Below are 24,209 nucleotides of genomic sequence, written 5' to 3' on the forward strand. Positions count from 1 at the left end.
TGTGGATGTTATGGGTCCTTTACTTCTCAGTTTTTTCAACGGGCGCTGTGTACAGCGGCTTCTTTGTCCATTAAGCAATATCTGTTTTCTCAAACATTTTAGTTTTAGCAGCTTCCTCTAAAATTCTATCAACCCAGATTATTTACTTACACATAATTAAGAACATTAAGAGTCCCTTTTCCAAGTAAACAAGCTGAACTATATATACTTTTTAAAAAATCTAATTGTGACATTTTGTAAATCTGGATTTTTTTCCTTTCTGGTCGGATTTTTTTCCCCAAAAAATGAACCCACTGGGTCTTTATGTTATAGAGATATGCTCAGGCTTGGTTTCCTTTGCGTTGCAATAGGAAAATGCCACACTCTTTTTTTTCCTAAGTAATTGCTGAAGTGTAGAGAGTAGAAGAGAGAGTACAAAACAGAAAGAAATGTGAGGGATACAGAAGAAAGAAATTGGAGAAGGTGGAGGGGAAGGGAGATGAGAGAAGCAAAAGATGTAACTGGGATAAAAGAAGCTTATCAAACAGAGCTTTCAAAATTGCTTTCACTGGCCTAAGACATATTAAAATCATCATCATTTCCAAATAAAACCTAGATTGTTGCATTGAGATATTAAACAGCTATGGGGAACTCTTAAGTGAACCTTGATTGATACTTGTGGACCAGTTTTTCCATTGAAGCCCAACTTTTTTTTTTTTTTTTTTGGCTGAACCCAGGCCCTCGGCAGTGAGGGCGCAGAGTCCTAACCACTGAACTGCCAGGGAATTCCGTCAAGCCTAACGTTTTTAAGAGAAACTTATATTAGATATCCGCATCTGCACTAGGAGGTGGGGAAGGAGGAGTAGAGACATTCTTTGCTTTTAAAGCATTTATGATATAGAAGTAAGCCATACATACACAAAATAAGACTATGTATAATGCATTGTTATAATATGTTACCTACTGTCGGGGTAAAAATAAAGAAGATTTTAAATAGAGGAATTATTCAGAAATGCTTTCCTTCCGAGTACCTTGGCTAGCAGTTAAATTCTAAACCAGTTAAGCAAGTCTTTAAATGTATAAACCCTTTGGAATCCCTAAGTCTAATGAATTGCAGTAGATATATAATTGAGATTGAAATTGGCATGTAGGTGTGCATTTCATGTTTCCTTTGGAGCTGACTTAGTACCATGGCAACAAGCCACATATGCACATAAGTCGTTGTATAGTCATGCTATCTTGACGACCAAAATCACTTTATAAAATATACTTTAGTAAGTTACTACAGAGCCTTGAAGTTAAGCCATATAATTTAACCAATACTCAGTGGGCATTTCTAGGTATCGTATATAAATTGGGTAAACGATAAAAAGAAAAGCATTAAGAATAAGAAAACGTATGGGGAAACTATTTGCTTCTTCCAATTAATCTAAAGCACGCCAGAAGGTTTTCTCATTTTGTTTTTTATGAAGAATTACTGACCCAAAGAAAAGTCAAATGAGGACTACAACTAAACAATAAAAGCAACAATAACAACAACAAATAAAAACATTGCTTTTTTTAGGAGACAAATATGAAAAGTAGTAAATTTACCCATTTTAAGAATTAAGAAGAAAAGACATAAAATTTAATACACACAGTAAATAATAAATATTCTTCTAGTTTCATATGACGGCTAATTAAGAAAAAAAGCCCGTGTGGAAAATTTGGAAGAGAGACAAATATAACAAGGTAATTAACTCTTTGCTCCTTCAGCCTTAAAGGAGAAAGAGCAGAGTAAGATTTCTTAAGTTTGAACCTGCAGCAATCTCAGAGATCAAATCTGCCTCTGCAAGAGAAATAGAAGGATTTCAGTAGCGCTCCATCTCAAGTCAAGTCTTGTTATTGGCCCCACTCTGACCTTGGCGCCCCAAAGTCTCAGTCCCCGGGTTCTTTGCTCTTTGATTGAATTCCTGCCTTTTATCACAGACAGTCAGCAGCTTTGTTCTCATGGACCTTCGGCGATGGAATTCACTATCTGGTATTCATTCTCTTACATTTGGGTAGTCCTTGATAGTTGAGGATGTACTTTTTCATCCATCATCTAATTTAGTCTTGCTAATACCCTTCTGATATAGGTAAACCATAGCTTTAATCCCAGACTTCAGAAGCAACTCAAAAGCGTACTGCTAGTATATTGCAGAGTTGGGACTAGCAGCCGTATCACACTGTACCCGGTTTCCCTCTTTCCTTCAGACTGGACTTCATACTTTGTTCTTCATTTGAATTATGGGCATAAGAATCAATTACAGTCACTGCCTTTGTACTGGGTGGAGAGAAGAAGGAAAAGAAGGAGCAGTAACAGAAGGAGGATGGGGAAGAAGAAAAAGAAAGGAAGAGAAAAAACAAAACAATCCCCACAGGTTTTTCTGTGAAATGGGGAAGAATAAATCTTTAAATTGCCCCCCTTCTGCTTACAGAGGTTGGTAAAGAGAGAAGCACATCCTAAAATTTGTATCATATAAAGAAAAAACTAATTCCAAGCTATCCCAATGCTTTGTGTTTTAAAGGATAGAAACCCATTGACAGAGCTCTTTAATGAGTTCTTGGCTATGCATACGTAAGGCCACAAGGTTGATTTTGAGTACAAGATGGAGAAATATTCTGTTTATGAAATTAAAGGAATTTGGGGAAATTGAAAAAAAAACCTGGTAGAGAGGAAAAGAAAATAGTCATAGGATGGAGAGACATGAGCTAGAACTTAACATATCCAGCAACAAATTCCCCATGGTGGGATATAGTTGATTATTAATTTTTTTTTATTAGACGGGTATATTACACTTAGTTCTCAGCTTATACTCCAATGTAATCTCCATCTGTAACCCCAAAACTCCACTGAAAATCTGAGACACAAAACTGGCTTGATTTATTTCCACATTTGGGGAATGAAGGCATAGACAAGGCAGACGAGAGTGACATTGCAGAAGGCATGATTTAAAATAAAGACGTAGAATGTTATGGAAGCAGGAAATAAGGACAGAAGATGATTAGGAGAAATGGAAGCCCCCAAGAATGAATACTAAGAAACAAGAAAACCCATAATACAGGAGATCTTGGGAAAAACCAGCTAATTTGTTGATGTTGTAGACACTTGATATTTTTGGCTGTTCAGCATCTACCTAACCTTGTATTAGAATCTAAAGTCCGATTTGAGGAATTAATTCTTTCTTACTGAATATTATCAGGCCTAGGAATTGAAACTTGTTTTGAAGAGAGGAACAAAAAGACAACACTGGAATTCAGTTCACCTGACCTAGCGCAGCCCAACCAGACTGTTTTCACCAAAAGGCAGCTGTTATTGGGTTCTGCTTCCTAACCTCCACAGCTTCTGGGGCTCCACCCAATCCCAAGCTCAGATGTCCAGCCTCCCTTTGATATGGTTCTCTATCCCTGGGATTCTGTCAGTTGCAGAAAAACAGAAAAACCTGGCTCAGCTGAGTTGCTCTGGGGAAATTATCATTTCAGAGACAAGAAATGTGGATGTAGAGTGACTGCCTCATCCCACTCTTTCATCCTGATATGTTAGCTTCCCGTTGGCTATCCTCTTATGTTCACAAGAAGGCTACAGAAATCCAGTCATCACATCTTCACCACATCCCTCTTTTCAGACACAGGAGAAGGGATTTTTCTTTCTTGCTTGGGTCTCTTTCTGCAAGTAAGGAAAGCTTTTCCCAGAAGCCCATTAGGAGAATTTCCCACACATCTCATATATGCATAAACTGGTAGCAGGGATGGAAATGGCTTCTATTCAGTTAAGACCTCACTTGGAGCCATATGGGTGAGGGATAATTAGAGCCATGAACAAAACTAGTGTGAGTTCACAAAGATAAGAGGGAGGAGATGACTGTTGGGTCAGTAAAACATACTTCTTCCAATAAATACATTTATGTCTTATTTGTTCAGATTTGTTCTCTGCGGCTTGCAAAGAATTCTAATTAATACACTTGGTTACAGCTACCACTGGGATTATTTAAATTGTAGATAGCTTTCTATATATATACATATATATGTATACATATATATACGACTTGCTTTTACTTTCAAAGTTCTTTTCTTTTTTTGTTCTGTTTTTATGTACGTGAAAGAATGAGTTGGATTTTAGAACTGTATTTTTTAATCTTCTCCATGTCCAGCATTTATTGATCATGTCTTTAATTTCCCAGTAATAATTTCCCCCCGAATCTCTAATGTCTCATTTTTACATTTATTTATTTATTTATTTTTTTTTTTTTTTTTTTTTTTTTTTTTTTTTTTTGCGGTATGCGGGCCTCTCACTGTTGTGGCCTCTCCCATTGCGGAGCACAGGCTCCGGACGCGCAGGCTCAGTGGCCATGGCGCATGGGCCCAGCAGCTCCGCGGCATGTGGGATCTTCCCGGACCGGGACACGAACCAGTGTCCCCTGCATCGGCAGGCGGACTCTCAACCACTGCGCCACCAGGGAAGCCCTCATTTTTACATTTATTCATACATTCCTTTCTCATTCATTCAGAGATTCATCTCGTCATTAATTCTTCTTTTTTTCAAAAACTTGTTATGAGGTATCTAATATGTATGTGGAAGACATTGGGTTAGCAAGGAAAAACAAGCCAACAAAGGTTAAACCACATTTGTGTAACTTTAAAATTAAGCATTTTTATAACATTTTTAAAAGGGGAGCAATGGGACAAAAATGAAGCCCGCATGGACGTTCCCAGTCTTCCCTCATTTGCTAACGTGGTTTCTTGTGCTCTGAGGTGAGTCCTGCCCTGAGAGTCCTGCCTTGACAGACAAGGTCTTTTGAGCTTTAGGCATGAGAATAGGGAGGAAAGGAAGAGAGAACAAAAGTTCAAAAGGTTAAATTTGGGGGAGGAGGTTATCTTGATGTGAGACTGGAATTTGAAGACAGATGTAAAGGAGCAGAAACAGCTGCGGCGTGTGAGCCACTGGACGGGGGAAGCAAAAGGGGACTTTTAAGGTTCTCTGTCCCCTTCATCATGTTCAAGAAAACAAATGAAGGGCTTGAGTTATTCTGAAATTATTTGTGGTTGCTGCACTATCGTGTGTTTTTATAACCATGATGTTGTTCATGTGGGTTATTGTTTTGTAATATCCAGGGCTCTATTTGATTGTGTGTGACAAAAATCAACTCACATTAATCAGGCATAAACTTTGGCTTATGTGTCAAAAAGTTTCAGGAGATGATCTTGGATATTATGAGAACTCCATCCTCTAGGATCTGGCTCAGTCTGTCTGTCTGTCTGTCTTTCTGTCTCTCTTTCTCATTCAAAGTCCCTCCTCTGCATTGTTTTCTTTCTCTAGAAGGCTATCTCAGTGTGGTGGGAAAGATGACTCATCATATTTCACATGATCTTTACAGCCTGAGAAGAGCGAATCGATCATATCTAGCATCTAAGTCAGACCTTGGTAAAAATGACACTGTCCACCCTGCCTGAGTCACTTTCCTGCACTTGTGGGAGATGGAGGAGAACCAAGCAAGACATAATTTCAGATGACTGCTCCAGTGTTACAATGGGATGACTCCTTCAATCCATATTACAAGAAACTTCCTAGCTATTGGGCAGAGGAACAAGTGATATAGGTAACATTGCATCTCTTGTTAATCAAATGTCCTCTCAGTTGAGTTATTTAGACCGCTATATGGGGTTGAATTTTTACTTAAATTTAGGTGTCTAGTTGTCTTTTCAAATGTTGTTCAGAGACTTACACTACAAGTAGCTTTGAAATGAAAATTGATGGATGTGCAGAAAAACATGGAAATGGAGCCACAAGACAAAGTTAGAATAAATGAAACTAATATTCATCACTGGAGGAATGTTAGACTTGCACTTAAATGTCACCTAGAAACACTCAATTCCTTTGCAGACACAAACTAAGATGGAAAAATATCCACCAAGAGATAAAACTTGTATTTCCTTTTGTTTTTAGGACACACTCAGTTGAGTTGCCTGTCGCATGCTAGATAGTACAATTGACACTAGAAAGAGATTGTAGAATTTCCAAGCTAGAGAGGTTCATGAGTTGTGAAAGATTATCATTCAAGTGTCAAGTATCTGTCAAAAACTACTTGTGGAAGTGTTGGCAAGAATGTGGAGGAAAGAGAACCCTCCTACACTGTTGGTGGGAATGTAAATTGGTGCAGCCACTAAGGAGAATAATATGAAGGTTCCTCAAAAAATTAAGATTAAAACTACCATATAGGGGCTTCCCTGGTGGCACAGTGGTTGGGAGTCTGCCTGCTGATGCAGGGGACACGGGTTCGTGTCCCGGTCCGGGAGGATCCCACATGCCGCGGAGCGGCTGGGCGTGTGAGCCATGGCCACTGAGCCTGCACGTCCGGAGCGTGTGCTCTGCAGCGGGAGAGGCCACAGCAGTGAGAGGCCTGCGTACCACAAAACAAAACAAAACAAAACAAAACTACCATATTAATCCAGCTATCTCACTTCTGGGTATTTACCAAAGAATTAGAAAAAAACTAATTCAAAACCATGTATGTACCCCTACGTTCATCGTGGCATTACTTACTATAGCCAGGATATAGAAACAACCTGAAATCCATCAATCAAAGAATGCATAAAGAAGATGTGGTACATATATACAATGGAATACCACTCAGCCATAAAAAAAGATGAAATCTTGCCATTTGTAATAACATGGATGGACCTCGAGCGTATTATGCTAAGTGAAACAAGTCAGACAGAGAAAGACAATTACTGGAAGACTTCACTCATATGTGGAATATAAAAAACAAACAAAAAGGAAAGAAATGAACAAACCAAACAAAAACAAACACGTAGTTACAGAGAACAGAGTAGTGGTTACCAGAGGGGAAAGGTTGGGGGAAGGGTGAAACAGAAAGAGGATCAACTGTATGGTGACAGATGAAAACTATATTGTTGGTGGTGAGCACACTGTAGTGTATACAGACATAGAAATGTAACGTTGTATACATGAAACTTATATAATGATATAAACCAATGCTACCTCCATAAAAAAAAATTTAATAAGCAGTAAAAAAAAAAAAAAACCCCAAACAAAACAAAACTACTTGTTGATTGTTATGAAAAGTTTTTAATTTCCAATGATAAAAGCATCAATTTGGGGGGTACGTTCTGAGCTTAACCAAATTGAGAATGCAAAGAGAACCCTGGTCTTCTTTTGTATGCCTAAAACTTACAAAAGCATTAAAGAGGTCAAGGTCCTGAGCCCCGGTTATATGAAGAACTGGTGACTAGAATGAGGCGCATAATGGTTGGTGACCAAAAATGACTCAGAAGATACTTTGGGCTCTGACTATGAAGATTTACTCTTAACCCAGAATAAAGTGGCATTTTTTTGTATTAACAAACATATTTGAATAATCTTTTGTAAGTCAACATAATAAAAAGCTATGTACGTACTGTTTGCTGTAGTTATGGTGCATTGAGTGATTATTCCCAATTGCACCCTATTTTGAATTATACAGTATACATGTATGCCCTTTTCCATGTGGCTTTGCAGTGTCTCCCACTAAAGGAAGCAGGGTGCTGTCCCCAACCCATTGATGTTGGGCTTAGCCATGTGACTTGCTTTGACCAATAGAATGGGTGGAAGTGACAGTGTGCCTTTTCCAAGCCAAGGCTTTAACAGGCATTGCATGTTCCCTCTGCTTGAACATCTGTCATTCACCATGAGAACACAATGGACTGGAAGCATATTGACATATATGAAGTAGACCTGAAACCAACCCAGCCTGCAGCTTGGAGCTCAGAGCTGAATCCTGAAATTGAGTTTTTACAAGTGACTTGCATCAACTCACAGACCCATGAGGGAGAAATAAACACTAGTTATTTTAAGTCACTGAATTTTGGAGTGGTTTTTCATGCAGCATTATTAGAGCAATAGCTGACTAATAGGGTAGTATTTCTTTCCTCTCTCTACAAGTGTTTTGAAATTGATGTTGCATCTAACAACACATAGCATCATAGGATCAAGGAAATTCAGTAATTATACAGTTAATCATTTAATTAGAATTATGAAGTGGTACAAAAATGATGCAAAGAACACAACACACAGAGACCTAATCTAATCTGAGAGTCAGGAAATGTTTCTCTGAGGAAATGACATTGAAGCTGAGACCTAGCTTTTGGCTAAGCAAATTTGGGGAGTATGGGGGAAGTATTCCGAGTGCAGGTAACAGTCTTCGCAAAGCCCTTGAGGCAAGAAAGAGAAGGTCATTGAGTACAGAGAATTATCTGGAAAGCAGAGAGGAAACAGGAGAGTGCCAAGAGAAGAGAGGTTGGTGAGGTTCAGTTTACCACAGTTTTATGGGCTGAATTGTCTCCCTCAAAATTCATATATATTTTTTAAAATTAATTAATTAATTTTTTTGGTTGAGTTGGGTCTTTGTTGCTGTGCACGGGCTCTCTCTAGTTGCGGCGAGCGGGGGCTTCTCTTCCTTGCGGTGTGCAGACTTCTCACTGCGGTGGCATCACTTGTTGCGGAGCATGGGCTCTAGGCCTGTAGGCTTCAGTAGTTGTGGTTCATGGGCTCAGTAGTTGTGGCACGCGGGCTCTAGAGCGCAGGCTCAGTAGTTGTGGTGCACCGGCTTAGTTGCTCTGCGGCATATGGGATCTTCCCGGATCAGGGCTGGAACCCTTGTCCCCTGCCCTGGCAGGTGGACTCTTAACCACTTTGCTACCAGGGAAGCCCAACATTCATATATTGATGTCCTTAACACCCAGTACCTCAGAATGATTTGGAGCTAAGGTGTTAAAGTGGTACTTAAGTCAAAATGAAGTCATTAGGGAGAGTCCCAAAGTCAATCTGACTGATGTCCTTTAGAAGAGGAGATTAGGACACAGACACATATTTTAATGCTTTATTTTTCTTTTCTAATGTTTTAAACATTTAAAATTTATATATTTTACAGTCTCTCTATTACAGCTCTATTATCTGAAATTCCTTGGGGTTTAATTCTGCTGTGTTTACTCTTTCCTGTGTCTCTCAAGGTGGATTGTTACCTTGAATGTGTTGTAATTTTGAACAGTGAGCTCAGTTTTGATAGGCTTCATCTGGAGGCATCAAGTGTGGCCTGTGATAAGGTTTTATTACACCAGATTTTTTTCTCAGTTTGCTTCTGCTGGGAATACACTGAATCTCAATATGGAGTGTTCAAGGCCATGTGGTTGACACGAAGCTCATTTGAGGCACATGTCTATGATCACAATTTCTCTGGAAAGGCTTATTTTCTACCCTGCACCCAGGCCTCAATAGCTTGCTTCCTTGTTGTCTCTTTGTGCTAGTGTACAGATTATTTCTCCTCTACCATTTCACAGAAGGGGAAGCCCTAAATGATCCTGGATTTATGTAGGAGGTTCAGTTTCAAATCCCTACCTCCCTGCAGAATTTCCAAGGTCTTGTCTCCTGTGTCTTTCTGAGAATGAAAGTGAAAACTCCTAGGTTTCTGAGACATAACCCCACCCTAGTCCACCCCAGCTCCTATACTGCCTAGCTAGTTCATGTGGTTACTACTTGGGCTCTCAGTTCCTTCTTTCTTTTGGCCCCTGGTGATTTCTCTTGCTTTCCCGCAAACTCAACTCTGGATTGAAGAGGATAAGGAAAACATTACATGGAAAAACTTGATTGGTACTCCTTCCCCTTCCTGAATAACTCATTTCTAAACCCATTAGGTGAGACAGAGCAAGATTGGAGAATATCAGTGTCCAAGGAGGACGAAGAGAACATCTAGTCAAGGATGGTAGGCAAAAAAGCATGAGGAATCAGCCTGAACAGGGCGAGAAGGTATCCACACAGGGGAGTCAGAGCCCAAACAGGGAGAAGAGGGCATCTGTGTGTGGGAGGGGATCATAGCAGGGATGGGAGATTGGTTGCATTAAGTGAGGTTGGTTGCATAAGTAAATATTTGAAGAATTATGGAAGCTTGTCTTCTCACTATTAGAGACGGGGTTACATATACAGAAAGGGAGAAAATTAGAAACATGTGATTGAAGGTATAAGCATGAACTCGTGGTTTTCAGTATCTATAGATAAATATAGATAGCTAGATTTCAATTTCTATAGATAGAAATAAATATAAATGTAACTATATGGTACACACATATATATATAATTCCTGGCTCTATATGGGAAGCAGCAACGCTCCAAAAACAATGAACATACATAGCGCCCAGATCCTGGCTTCCAAATACCATATTCCATTAAGGGAAAAAAAAAAGGGAAATTTTTAGAGAAATGCCTGATTCTGGGGCTGGGGGAGAGAAAAAGTACAAGAAAAACCTGGAACTTCTACCATAAACCAAAGAAGTGTTTAAAAAAAAAATGATGGGCACATATCAAAAGGGCCTAGACGTCAGCTTAACTGAACTCCTACTAGCCACATTGGACATAATTTGAGTATTCATATGGATAGTAACATGATAGTACCTCATAGAATTTACAATATTAAGTAAAATAAGAGACCATGCCAGCATAAATCAATGAATGAATGAATTTAAAGTTTGTTGAGGAACAGGATATTTACATGGTTTCAGAGTACCTCCCCACAAAGGGGGGAAAGTAACTTTATGGTGGAAGAGCCTGGAAGACATCACTTTTATCAAGTGGTGACAGTGAACATCAGCTATTGAAACCATGCATGACCTGGTCTGCTTCTTTGAGAGGAACACAGCATCACTTCTGTGATACTGTGACCTGAATCCAATCCTGAGGAAACTTCAGGCAAATTTAAACTGAGGGAAATTCTACAAAGTAACTGGACTCATCTTCGAAACATCAAAGTCATGAAAGCCTACCATAGACTGAAGAATATTCCAGACTGAAGGAGGCTAAAGAGACATGACAAGCAATGCAGTGTGTGATTCTGAAGTGGATCCTTTCGTTTCAAAAAATATTGTTGCATCAGTTGGTGAAACTGGAATGTGATCTGTGGACCGAAGGGCAGGAGTGTATCAAAACGTATTTCCTGGTTTTGTTAGTTGTGTTGCAGTCAGTAGGAGGATGTTCTTATTTGTAGAAAACACACATTAAATTGTTTGGGGCTAATGGACCTTCTGGTCAGCAGTTTATAAGTATTCAGGAAAAACAAGCTATTTATACTGTCTGTCTAGCTTTTTTGCTAGGAAAAAAAAAAAGGAATTTTTGATTGTTTCAAAATTTAAAGCGACCAATAGCAAAATAAAAAATATGTGATGTAGCTTAAGTAGTACTAACTATTCTATTCAACAAACTAGAAAAAAAAAAAAAATCCAGCCAACTAAACTCTAAGAAAATAGGGGAAAGAAATAAAGAATCAAACAACAAAATTAATGAAGTAGAAGACAAAAAAGCAAGAGAGAGAGGATACATAGGGACCCTTCTTCACCATTGGGCAGCTACTAGGACTTTTGTCCTTACTTGCATGAGCAATGGATGCTCTTGTAGAAAGAGAGGTTCTGAGACAGTTCTCAGATTTTGAATTTCAAAACCCTGGGCCTTTGTGTATCAGACATGCCCTAAAGATCTGAAATCATGATATTAACATCACAAACAAAAGATTTGGGAAAAATAGATGAAAATTCAGTGTATTTCACCATATATTAAATGAAGTCTCTATAGGTTAAGGAAGAGAAGAAAAGGAGAAAGTGGTCAGAAGGAAAGCACAGAATTTAAAGACTGGTGGTGTCTCTGCAAAGGGACTTTGGCTCTGATCTTCCTTCACCTGACCTGGGAGAAATGTCCATGGTTAGCAGAATCTGGGAGCAGAGAGCTAGCTGGTCTTGTATCTTGGGGGAACCCAGGATCCTCTAGCCTCACAGGTTCCCTGTGCCCACCACAGTGCAGGAGCAGTAGAAGAGAGAGATGGCTCTGAGAGTGTTCAGATAACCAATCAGAGAGAGCCTCTGTGTTCCTGATATCCCACTGAGTCTCTGAAAGAACCACATAGTTGCTATAGGCCCAGAAGTCTAAGAATATTTAACCTAACAGGTTAGGGTTAGGGTTGGCTTAGACAAATTAATAAGGTCCAGATAGGATGGTGACATCTCAGAGACTTGCATGGATCAACCCTGGAGGACCAGAATTGGTAACACATCTCTTAGTGAATGTCAGCGTGAATAGATGATGGCTCCCATCCTAGCATCCTGTTTATTTGTAAACTATTCTGAACATAGTCCCCAAGTTATTAGATAGGTGGATGGATGAATGGCTGGCTGGCTGGATGGATGGATGGATAATAAAAGGGCAATTCCTAAATTATATCAGTCTAAAAGCTGCTGTGTTATAGAATTTCATACCGCTAAGAATGCCACTAAGAGAATAGCCAAATTGCCCTCATTTACTCATGCCCATCCTGGCACTGCTTTCCAAGATCAGCAGCAACTAAGACTGGGAGAAGAATAGGTTCTAATATCATTTTCATCTGCAGCTGAAATAGCCCCAGAATCAGTAGATAAAGCAAGTGTCTTTGCAAAACAGTACGTTAGGGAAGAAATACGATTGGAAGTTTCAGACACTAAAAAGTATTTTTTTTAAAAAGACATTTCTTCCGTGTTTGCTTGTTTACTAAAGACAAATAAAAGGCATTTGAATTATTTTCTGCCCTGTTTGGAATCTTCTCTTTTTATCTTGGCCTTACCGGGTTTTTATTTGTATACTTAGGGAGATCTTTATGGAAGGAAAATTGTAATTCTAAAGCAGTCCGCAAACAAACACTCACACAGCATAACCAAACCACAATTTTATGCAGATATTTTTCTCTATCTTGGATTCTGAGTTCGTAAAGGAAAATATGGATGCAGTGGTGTGTCACAACTGCTATTAGAGAAGTCCAAGGGAAAAGAGTACAACATGGTGATCAGCCTTGGCAGTCTCCACATACAGCGTGATTATATTGTAATACTGTTTGATGCAATGATATGTTTGATCAGTTTCAAGAGATGAATATCACCTCACTTCAAACAATATGATACAGTCTCATTGTGTGGAATTATGGCCTCTGTCAATCAGCATATGGCATAACCCTTAAAGTGCCATCTTTGGGGAATGTCATAAAAATGATTGCAACACTTGCATTAATTAGTAAGTTTTTGCTCTAAAACCAAGCAAAACCTGTTAAGGCAATTTATCTGCTATATCTCTGTTCATTTTTGTTGTCACAGAAACATGTATATAACCCACCCATGCAAACACTCAGCCGATTAGCTCAACTTACTAGAACAGCCATGCTAAAAAAAAAATCCTAGTGTGAGTATGAGCTCCCCTCCCCCATATAAATACGTAAGCTATATTTTCTCTATTTTGTTTTATGGTCCCCAACATACCCTTACTTTGAGCCAACTATCCTATCAAAGTGAATGGTGGGTGCAAAGTAAAGGCAAACATGAAATTATCACGAGGTCTATGGTCTTGACAAGACAAACTCAAAATTTAAGCTCGACAAATGACAAATAAATGGCAGGTGTACATGTTTACATAGAATAAATACAGATTAAGAGTCCTTTGAATGTCATTAATTTCACTTTGTCAATGTTAATTGTTAGATACATTTTGAGGGAAGAAGAATTACGATCATTTTTTTACCTTAGGTATGGAATATTTTCCCTCTTGGTGTTTCTGTGTTATCCACTAATTTGCCATTGTCACCCAGTTATACTATTATTTCAATTTTCCCCAATAATACATAATTTGAGAAGTTACTGGTTTGACACGGTACATACTGATTTGACCTGAGACTTAACACACTTTCCCAAGGTGGTTAACATCCCCCCAGATTCAACTGTGTTTGTTGACAGTGTATGTGTCACTGGAGTGTCGTGAGCCTTTTCCCGGGAAATTCCTCTCCCACCGTGTCTCCAGGCCTTCCCCTTTCCAGTTTTCCCCAGTGTCCTCTATTCCTGTTATCAACTGAGGAACCACCTGCTGTGGTAGGCAGCCTCCTAAGATGGTCCCCAATGATCCCTGACTCTTAGTATTCACTAACTTGTGCAATCACCTCTCCTTGAACCTAGGGACTTGCTTTTAATGAACAGAATGTGGACAAAGTTATTGGATGTCTCTTTCATGATTAGGTTATAAAAGACCATGACTTCTGTCTTGCTAGCAGGGTCTGTCTCTGGCTGGCTTTGAGGAACCAACTTTCCATGTTGGAGAGCCCCATGTGGCCAGGAAACGAGAGCAGCCTCTGGCCAATGGCCAGCGAGAAACTGAGACTCTCATTCCGATAGACTAGGAAGAACTGAATCACAACTACTAATGTGAGCTCGGAAGCAGATCCTGCCTCAGCTAATGCGACTGTGGTACCAGCTGACCTCTAGATAATAGCCTCCTGAGAGGCCCTGAAGAAGGGGACCCTGTGCCTAGGTTCTAAACCCACAGAAACTGTGAGATAGTAAATGTGTGTGGTTTTAAGTCACTAAATTTTGGGTTTGTTTGTTGTATAGCAATAGACAACACAACTACCGTGTCTTAGTGAACATACTCGGTAGCTCACTGCAGCTAAGTTTTGTGGTGAGTAGTAAAATAGTGCAGTGGGACTACAATTCTTCACACTGATGCCTTCAAAACATAGACTTCATACTCATTGGCAGGCTATGAGGAAGAGCTGACCCAGTCCGCAAAGAAACACGTGAAGTCTCTAAGACCTTCCTGCAAATACCTTTCCATTATTCATGGGCAAGAAATATTGACCAGTGTTTACTCTTTGGGATAGGATTGTAAGCTTTGAAGTATAAAGGTGCTATTTCTTTTTCCAAGGCAAGGTTTGGCACATACACTTCCTGGGACTAGAGAAATATAAAATGGTTTTTATTCATGTCGTGAGTGCTGTATTCTTAGACACATCTCTCTGGTTTCACAGATTTTTTCACACCACTACATCATGTCAGCAGCTTCTTGAGTTCTAGACTTCGTGGTAGAATTGCTAACAATCCCGTTAGAGACTTCATAAAACTTAGAGGTAGGTGGTCTTATTACCAGTAGCTGATATGATCTGAAGACTTGTTCCTGCAACAGGGTTATATAATTTGTGAATTATGTTATCATTTACTCAGTTATCCACATTAATAGAGGGGAACCATGATGAAACTATTTAGTCAATAATCAAACACATTTTATTTTGAGATTTCATCGATTTATACATACATATTAGATCTCTCCTAGGTATGTTCAACCTAATATTAAGATCTTCTTGTTTCTTTGATTCATACCTGGTGCTGGTACAAAGAGAAGACAACCCAGCTGAGTAGAAGAGGGGAGTTAATTTGGTACTGAACATGTTTCATGGGTGGGACATGTGTGATTTATCAAGAATTGATTTATTTAAAAGGTCCCTGGGCTTCCCTGGTGGCGCAGTGGTTGAGAGTCCGCCTGCCGATGCAGGGGACACGGGTTCGTGCCCCGGTCTGGGAGGATCCCACGTGCCGCGGAGCGGCTGGGCCCGTGAGCCGTGGCCGCTGAGCCTGCGCGTCCGGAGCCTGTCCTCCGCAACGGGAGAGGCCACAGCAGTGAGAGGCCCGCGTAACGCATAAAAAAAAAAAAAAAAAAAAAAAAAGGTCCCTAAGTAGTCTAGGACTTAAAACAACAATGGAAAAACAATAACAACAACCACCAGTAAGGCTTCTTTCCTTATTAGGTTAACAAGGATTTCTAAATGAATTACATCCAGGCAAGGTGATAGAGAAAATGGCTTATACACAGTTGGAGAGAGTATAAATTGGCATGACCTTTTTTTCTAGAATAATTTAACAACATGCTTTAACATTTTAAGTCCATTTCACGTCTAGGAATTTATGCCAAGAAAATAAATCTGAACTTGCAAAGATGTTAAAAGAAGTTTATTGAAGCACTGTTTATAAGAATAAAAATTGACTGCAACCTAAATATCTGTCAATAGAATGAAACACACGATGATATATACAAAATAGAGGCTACCATAGCCAGTTAAAGGGGAACACTTGTGTCATGGAAAGGCATTAGAAATATACTGTTTTTTTTTTTTTTTTTTTTTGCTGTACGCAGGCCTCTCACTGTTGTGGCCTGTCCCGCTGCGGAGCACAGGCTCCGGACGCGCAGGCTCAGCGGCCATGGCTCACGGGCCCAGCCGCTCTGCGGCATGTGGCATTTTCCCGGACCAGGGCACGAACCCGTGTCCCCTGCATCAGCAGGTGGACTCTCAACCACTGCGCCACCAGGGAAGCCCTATACTGTTAAACTTTTAAAGCTAGTCAGTGAACAAAAGGGTATATATACTATGGCTCCAATTTTTCTTTTTTTAAGTCAACCTTGTATGTGCATAGATTAACACCTGAGAGATATATACGTACACCAAATCATAACAACTGGTTTTATCTAATAGAGGAATTATAGTGAGATTTTTCTTTTTTTTGCGGTACACGGGCCTCTCACTGTTGTGGCCTCTCCCGTTGCGGAGCACAGGCTCCGGACGCGCAGGCTCAGTAGCCATGGCTCACGGGCCCAGCCGCTCCACGGCATGTGGGATCTTCCCGGACCGGGGCATGAGCCCGTGTTCACTGCATCGGCAGGCAGACTCTCAACCACTGTGCCACCAGGGAAGCCCTATAGTGAGATATTTGAATATTTTCCAGTGAGCATGTATTATTTATCAGTCAGAAAAGATAGCTATTTTCACTTTGAAAAAATTCTAGACATTAATTTTTGCTTTTTCTGTTTTGGCCACTGAAAAAAAAATCAACCCATAATCATCTCTTTCTTCTTGTCCTCCAGGTGCTCATCTAGTTTTTATTCATTAGCTCAGCTAACATTTATTAAGCACCTATCATGTGTCCTGTGATAGTCACTGAATTAACAACAATAAACAAGAGTCTCTGACTCTAATGAAAAAGACACGTGAAATTTCACATGAAATAAAGTGTGTAAATGCTCCGTTAGAGCAGATGTAAGATAAGGTGGGGTGGAGGAGGGAGTGATCAATTTGAAATTATGGAACAATTCATGAATTTGTGCATCATCTCTGCGGGTATTTCTTCCACTACAAAAGTATAAATGTCTGGAGACTGATTCTATAACATACACTTTTAAAATAATCTCTTCAGTTTCCAGAATCTTGATGATGGTGTGCCAAGTGTTCAAAGAATACCTTTATGTTCAAGTTATTCATTTGCTAGAGTAGTGGGTTTTGAATTTTTTGGAATTCAAGACTAGAGTTCCGGACTTCCCTGGTGGCGCAGTGGTTGAGAGTCCGCCTGCCGATGCAGGGGACACGGGTTCGTGCCCCGGTCCGGGAAGATCCCACATGCCGCGGAGCGGCTGGGCCCGTGAGTCATGGCCGCTGAGCCTGCGCGTCCGGAGCCTGTGCTCCGCAACGGGAGAGGCCACAACAGTGAGAGGCCCGCGTGCCGCAAAAAAAAAAAAAAAAAAAAAAAAAAAAAAAAAAAAAAGACTAGAGTTCCAATACAAGAATATGCAGTGGCACGTTGGAATGGATTTAAAAATTTAAAGCACTCCACAAGTAAGCAATAACTTCATGAGTAGCAAGGTCTTAGGGTGTCTTTGAAAGTATCCAGGGTATCAAGATAAGCTGGTTCACATAGTTCCCCCTGAGCACGGAGCCAGTGTTCGAGCAGAATGTTTATATTCTAATAACACCTCAGAGATTAGCTATATTTGTTTGAACACATATGTAATCCATATAGAATATATATGTAAATACACTCACATAAGCATATTTGGGAATCAGAGATTTAGTAACCATGCCCTCCTTGCATTACTGATTTGAAGTTTTTTATCTATCACAAAGGGCTAATTGTTCGGTAGAGCGCCTACCTCAGTGAACATTCCATCAGGACAGACACGAATAGGAGCTCGTTAAACAGCTTAAAGCAGACCAGAATCTGACAGCACACCTGGGAAGGGTGGGCTTCTGGCTCAGCTGTTTCAGTGGAGACCCTGTAAGGATGCAGAACCCTCAAAAACGTATTGTCTGTTTGCTTTCAGTAGAGCTAGTCAGTTCAGTTGAGATCTTTGTTGAGATTTTTTTAAGGGACTTCAGGTAGCTGGGAGGAAAACTCACTGTGGTGTTTCATTCAAGGAGTACTTGCCCCAAAGATTTTTATACTTTACCCACAGAGTTTGACTTAATCTGCCACTTTATTTTCCTATCGTTAATCAGATGACACACAGGTAGAAGAACAGACGAGGGAGAGAAGTAAAAGAAGACATGAGTGAAGAAGAGAAGAAAAAAACTGAATATGGTAGAAGGATCAGTTTCCCCATCTATCACTATGAGAATTTTAGGATATTCATGGTCAATAGTGACCACACTTGAAAAAGATTTCTTTGGGATGAATCCCGCTATGTGCGACTTGGTGTTAAAAACAAGACAACAGGCCCCAAATGGGATAACTTATGCTAAGCCCCACATCACCAAACTGAGACTTAATTACAGTTTTGGCTCTCCCAGAAATGGAATCTTAAGCCAGGAATCTCCAGATTAGCTAATAATAACTAATAATCTCCAGATTATTAGTTACATAATCTGCCTGGTAGCTCCCTGCCGTCCCCTAAAGGAAAGTAACCTTGCAATAACCAACCCACTTTTTGGCCTAGTATAATTTCTTTATTCCTGCTCCCTTTTTTTTTTGCGGTACGGGGGCCTCTCACTGTTGTGACAGGGGACACGGGTTCGTGCCCCGGTCTGGGAGGATCCCACATGCCGCGGAGCGGCTGGGCCCGTGAGCCATGGCCGCTGGGCCTGTGCATCCGGAGCCTGTGCTCCACAACGGGAGAGGCCACAGCAGTGGGAGGCCCGCGTACCGCAAAAAAAATAAATAAATAAATAAAAAGTGTGTGACTTGCCAAAAAATGGATTGGTATTAATTATAAAAATTACATTAGAATTAATGCATTCATTAATGATCTACTAATCAATATCAATTGAAGGTTTATTATTTTAAGGAGGTTGGCCAATTAGCAGTTTGACACCATGAAAAAGAGATAACCAACTGACTGACGGATCCCCATCAAGTTTAATTTTAATTTGTTTTAAAAGTATCTTCTTGAGGAATGAGTTTAAATGCACACCACTCTTTCTCCTTTCAGCAAATGAATATATAAGTTGTTTAAAAAGCATATCTCAATGACCAAGAATGAAGTCTGGCGTATGTAACAAGAAATGAGCACATCTTCTAAATGGGCTCGATGGTATGGTCTAAGTTCTATTATATAGAATTTATATGGTCTAAATCTATAACTGGATTGCTCTTTAAATTAAATGAATTTGTATGTCCGCTTTCCCTTAATGGAATCGGTTTTGATATACTCTTTGTTCGTGCTGTTACGGCCGCAGTCTAAGGGTTCTTTGTATTAACTTTTTAAAGTTACATCACAAAGGGGTTTTAAGATTTCCCAACAGGCTTCTATTTAACCAAAGCTTTTGATCTCAAACCTGCTGGGGACTAGTGAAATCCTTACCAATTCTCCAGGAACTTCTCACTATTGGAATTTGAAAAGACCCACCTGAAGGACTGAACTCCCAGTATGGTTTCAGCCACCCTTCAGATCACGCTATTCAGGCAGCTGGCGAGGGGGTCTAGTGCACCCTTTGTGATCGGCTAAGCAGTCTAAGGTGTCCTTTGCATGAGTTGCACTCCCGAGGAAATAAAAACCAGGAGGACACAGACCTATATACCTTATTTCCTGCTATCTTCAGTTAAAGGCGGATTGCAGGGGGTCTGCTTAACATCCTTTGCTACCTAAATACCTTTTGGACATGGGAACTCAATAAAAGAACTTTCATTGCATCCATTACCCTACTGTGGTGCATAACAAATTAGATTTAAAAGGCTACTTTTTTCCCCCTTACAGCTATTTCCAACATTTTCTTTAAAATTTCAATTTAGTGTCTAGTGCCAGAATATTCTATAATATATTTTAAAACTCTATAATACCAATTATGCCAACTGAACACTATTTCCAAAGAATTAGGCTTCTATTCTTATAGAAAGATTGTAGTTTAGAATTAAGATAAGGTAAAAAATAAAATAAAATGAAGGTAAGTTAGAAAATTATGTTTAAAACAGGTTAAATATAAAACTATATAACACAAATATTGTTCTTGGATAACTCTTTTTAAAATATAAATGCATTAATTTTTTATTTGGCTCTAAATTCCCACTTTTTGAAAAAATTTGCATTTGAGGTTGAAAAATATCAATGCCACATATTAACCTATTTTTAGAAAGGGTGAAATAAAATTCTCAATGATAATATTTAAATACTTTTATGTATTTTATCTTAAAACTCCATTGTGCAGAGGTTTTAGGGCATGTAAACAACACAGGACACAGAAGGCAAATACAACTTTGTAAAGAACACAATATTTGCAGCTGTGTGTGAGAACAGATTTGCCTATGGACCACTTCTCCTGTGTAAATATTTATCTTTACCCTTCTATTAATGTGGTGTCAAACCTCTTTATTATTCAAAAACAATTTTTGGACTCTGTCTTGATAGAGATGGATATTACTGTCATTGCATCAGATGTTATGATCCCTGACAAAGCCTCAAATTAGCTATATGCCAAAGAACTAGAAAGAAATGTATAAGTATTTCCAGAAGCTGTAAAAGATTTGCCATTCAGTGCTCACTGCTTAAGGGCATACTCTCTCACACCACACATGTACCATCTATCACCAGACATTAGAGGCACTTGCTATCAGTATGTTTTTTTGTCCTCTTTGTGCTCTGGTGTAACTACAGAAAAGTAGCCTGGAACCATCTCAATTCTGAATATGTGGTAGAGTGGTCAGGCTATGTTCAGTCTGGGTTTCAGAAACACTGTTACCACACCTGTAGAATATGACATAATTGTTCCATTTCTCGACTTATTAATTTTGATAAGCATTTGTTACACATCTGATTGGTAGATATTTATGAGTAGCTGCCTGATGGACTATTATGTTCTGCAGTTAATAATAACTGATTATAGGAAGACAAGATGCTATGAATTCTTTCTCTGGACAAAGAGGGGCTCAAAGACTTGCAGAACTGTGAGAATCATGGGAAATATGGAAAAAAAAGATTTCCGATATTTATGAATAATATGTGTGACTTATGTTGTGTTACAGTAATCCCCTGCTTCTTTGTAAAAAAAACCCACAAAACTATTCATTTTTATTGCATAGATAAGAGACTTAATAAAATATTTCTCATGATCCCAAATTTATGCTCATTCACTTTTACTCACAGTGTGAGTAGTTAGAATTTGGGGGATGATTACTCTGCAATATCTATCATTTAAAAGATGTGGGCTTCCCTGGTGGCGCAGTGGTTGAGAGTCCGCCTGCCGATGCAGGGGACGCGGGTTCGTGCCCTGGTCCGGGAAGATCCCACATGCCGCGGAGCGGCTGGGGGCCCGTGAGCCATGGCCGCTGAGCCTGCGCGTCCGGAGCCTGTGCTCCGCGACGGGAGAGGCCACAGCAGTGAGAGGCCTGCGTACCGCAAAGAAAAAAAAGAAAAAAAAAAAAAAAGACGTTTATCACCTTTGATTAGAAAACTGTACTTCCAAAATACAGCCTGTAGAGATACTCACAACTTTATACTTAGAAGTCCACTAGTGTGTGATGTATGAGAGTAAAAATTGTAATCACTCTAAATGTCCACCAACATGAGGTTGCTGATAAGATACTGCACATCCACGGTAGCAGCACTGTCGTGGTTGCATGCCTACCAGTGCCAGGCAGTAACTCCTCATCCTGGGTGACAACCATTTCACGGAGGTATTGTCAATATCACACCTTACAAGTTGAGAGAGTGGATTACAGAGAAAATAAGCAACTTGTCAAAGTCAGAGAATTACTAACAGTGAAGCTAGGATTCAAACTCAACCAAGACATTTGGCTGCAAAGCCATAAACTTAACCCATTAATATTTGTATATTTTATAGAACACTCATATAACCCACTAATATGTGTGTATTCAAAGAATGAGATAGTTTTAGAGATCATGAAATGAAAAAAAGTCTAAGAAATATTAGATACAGTTTGGTAAAAAATTATGTCTGTATACATTAGAATATGGAGAGAAAAGTTTGAAGGACTATTCACCAGGCTGTTTATATTAAAATGTCTGTGGTTACGCTTTTATTTTCTACTCTCTATATTTCTTTAATATTTAGATATCTTATAACTTTGTATAATAAAAACAATACAGTTCTTTAAAATATCAACATATAAGTAGAGAATCAATAAAATTAATAAATTATTGTATCAACATATGCAGCATTATTTCAAGATCTCAAGTGCTGGCATTCAATTTGGCCTTTTTTAAACAAAGCATAAATAAATTATATCACATAGAATTTTCATACTACGGACATTAATTATTGCAGTCTGTTTTGGGGGAGGATGGTGTTCTATGGTGAAGAAAGCTACACCACCGAGACTTTTTTCCTTGTGTAAGCAAGTTTTGCAAGTGACTTGTCTTATAACTATTGAATAAAAGTCCTGTTTCATCAATAGAGTTATACATATTTTTATTTCACATTCTTTATATTAGAACACAATTATTTATTCTTTTAAAGGAGGATTGTCACAATGTTTCTAATACATAAAAACGCTTCCTACTTTTGCATTTGTAAACTGCTTCCGTGGGTGGACATTGCATCCAGGTTCCTAAGATCACGAAAAAAAATCTGGGCATTTTATTCTGAAGTTACAAATGATACTTGATACACCACTGTGCTAAACTCAGGATTGGGCTGGCTCTAGCTTTACATCTTGCATTTCAGCATTGAAAAAAAAATCAGTCATGGGTAATGCTTTCAAAAATGTTAATCCCAATTTTTGCTTATGGATATCACATGATTTTAAAAGGTAATAAAGAGCATTCTCAGTAGTCAAGGGTGAGTCAAGGAAAATGGCATCTGTGGGAATAAGTCAGCCAAACAAAAACTTGACCCAACACCAAGCTCATTGTCAGAATCACAGCTGCCGCATCAACCAATGAGACCTGAAATGGAGGCAGCCAGGAAGTCAGGTGCCGAGGCTGGAAAGCCTGTTCCAGACCCATTGGCAGTTGGCCCTTCAGCTGCTGTACAGCCCCAGGAAGGGCCCAGGGGGCTGGATCTGGTTTTCGACCACAGGAGGAAAGTGAAGTGAAGTACAACCAGTATTGTCAACAGCGAGACTGTCAAGTTAGTGCTGATAATATATTCATGGGGAGATGTATTGTTTTGCTCTTCGGGTTCTGTGGGGAAGGAGAGCCAAGGGAGAATGTACATAGCCACTCTGAAAGCATAATCTACCTCCTGCTCATAGAAACTAGTGGTGGTGGCTCAGGCTTCCTTTTACTCTCGATTCCTTCTAGTAGCATGTTTTATTTACTAAGTAGAATCTTGAAAAATATGGACAGAAGTGAATACCAGGTTTAAAAAGGAGGTGTGGTTAAAGGAACATGATACTCAGATTTTAAAAAGAAAATGGATTTTTGAGTTTGGCATTATTAACAGAGAGCTGTCATGTTCTTTTCCTTCAATAGAGAAAAGAAGTGACCCAGAACAGAAAATAAATGACCCGTGCTGTGATTAGCAACTCACTGTGTTGGTTTAGTGTCAAGAATGCTGCTAGGATTTAATAAAAATTTACAATCATAGATCACCTCCCCAAACAAAAGCAAATAAGCAAAGCACACATCTTTAAGGTAAGTCATCTTCTAACACCTTTGAAGCTAAGGATTGTCCTGCTTGCACAGAGCAGGCATTTCGTAAACGTTGAAAACTGAATATGACTCGCTGAACCTCGAGCTTGTCTTTGCAGTCTGTGTCCCTCCCGGATAGACACCCAGTTGTATGGCCTCCAGATTCATATTATTACATTCTCACTTCAGTGCTGAGACTTTATATAAAAACTTTATGAAAACCTTTCTTAATGATAAATACATTCGTTTCGTCCACTGTAGTGAATAGCACCTGGTGTGGGACCCTGAACATAGTATGTTCTCAATAAACGCTTGTTAAATTTAATAAAAGTCACCAGGAATTGTGAGACATTATGGGAAGTTTGAAAGGCATTATATGTTCTTAAATTTAATGGGTGCTCCACAAACACAAATGAAATAGAAATGTACTCACATATACATAACTTAAAAACCCATCATAAACACATACAAAAACAAGAGGCATTTGTAGTCAGTGGCCAGAGGTTAACTTTTCAACATGGTTCTGAAGGAGGAGGTGGATAGA

The 24,209-nt window shown here is 39.3% G+C and overlaps 1 protein-coding gene across 8 annotated transcripts in view; it reads left to right on the forward strand.

Annotated features, from left to right (window-relative positions):
* Positions 1–24,209, forward strand: part of GTDC1 (glycosyltransferase like domain containing 1) — a 505,179-nt gene that overhangs the window by 404,402 nt on the left and 76,568 nt on the right. The window contains exon 11 of one of the 8 annotated variants that reach the window (XR_004350686.1): positions 5,376–5,597. The exons of 5 other annotated variants lie outside the window; for them this stretch is intronic. Coding sequence is in view for 2 of the 3 variants with exons in the window: in XM_032637186.1 (XP_032493077.1) it covers positions 5,376–5,411 (36 nt within the window). In the remaining variant the exon portion in view is untranslated. Of the gene's footprint in view, positions 1–2,214; positions 2,271–5,375; positions 6,161–24,209 lie in introns of those variants that run through there. 2 more of the 8 variants (XM_032637186.1, XM_032637187.1) reach the window with 2 other exon arrangements.

This window comes from Phocoena sinus, chromosome 7 (assembly GCF_008692025.1).
Source record: "Phocoena sinus isolate mPhoSin1 chromosome 7, mPhoSin1.pri, whole genome shotgun sequence".
Taxonomy (NCBI): domain Eukaryota; kingdom Metazoa; phylum Chordata; class Mammalia; order Artiodactyla; family Phocoenidae; genus Phocoena; species Phocoena sinus.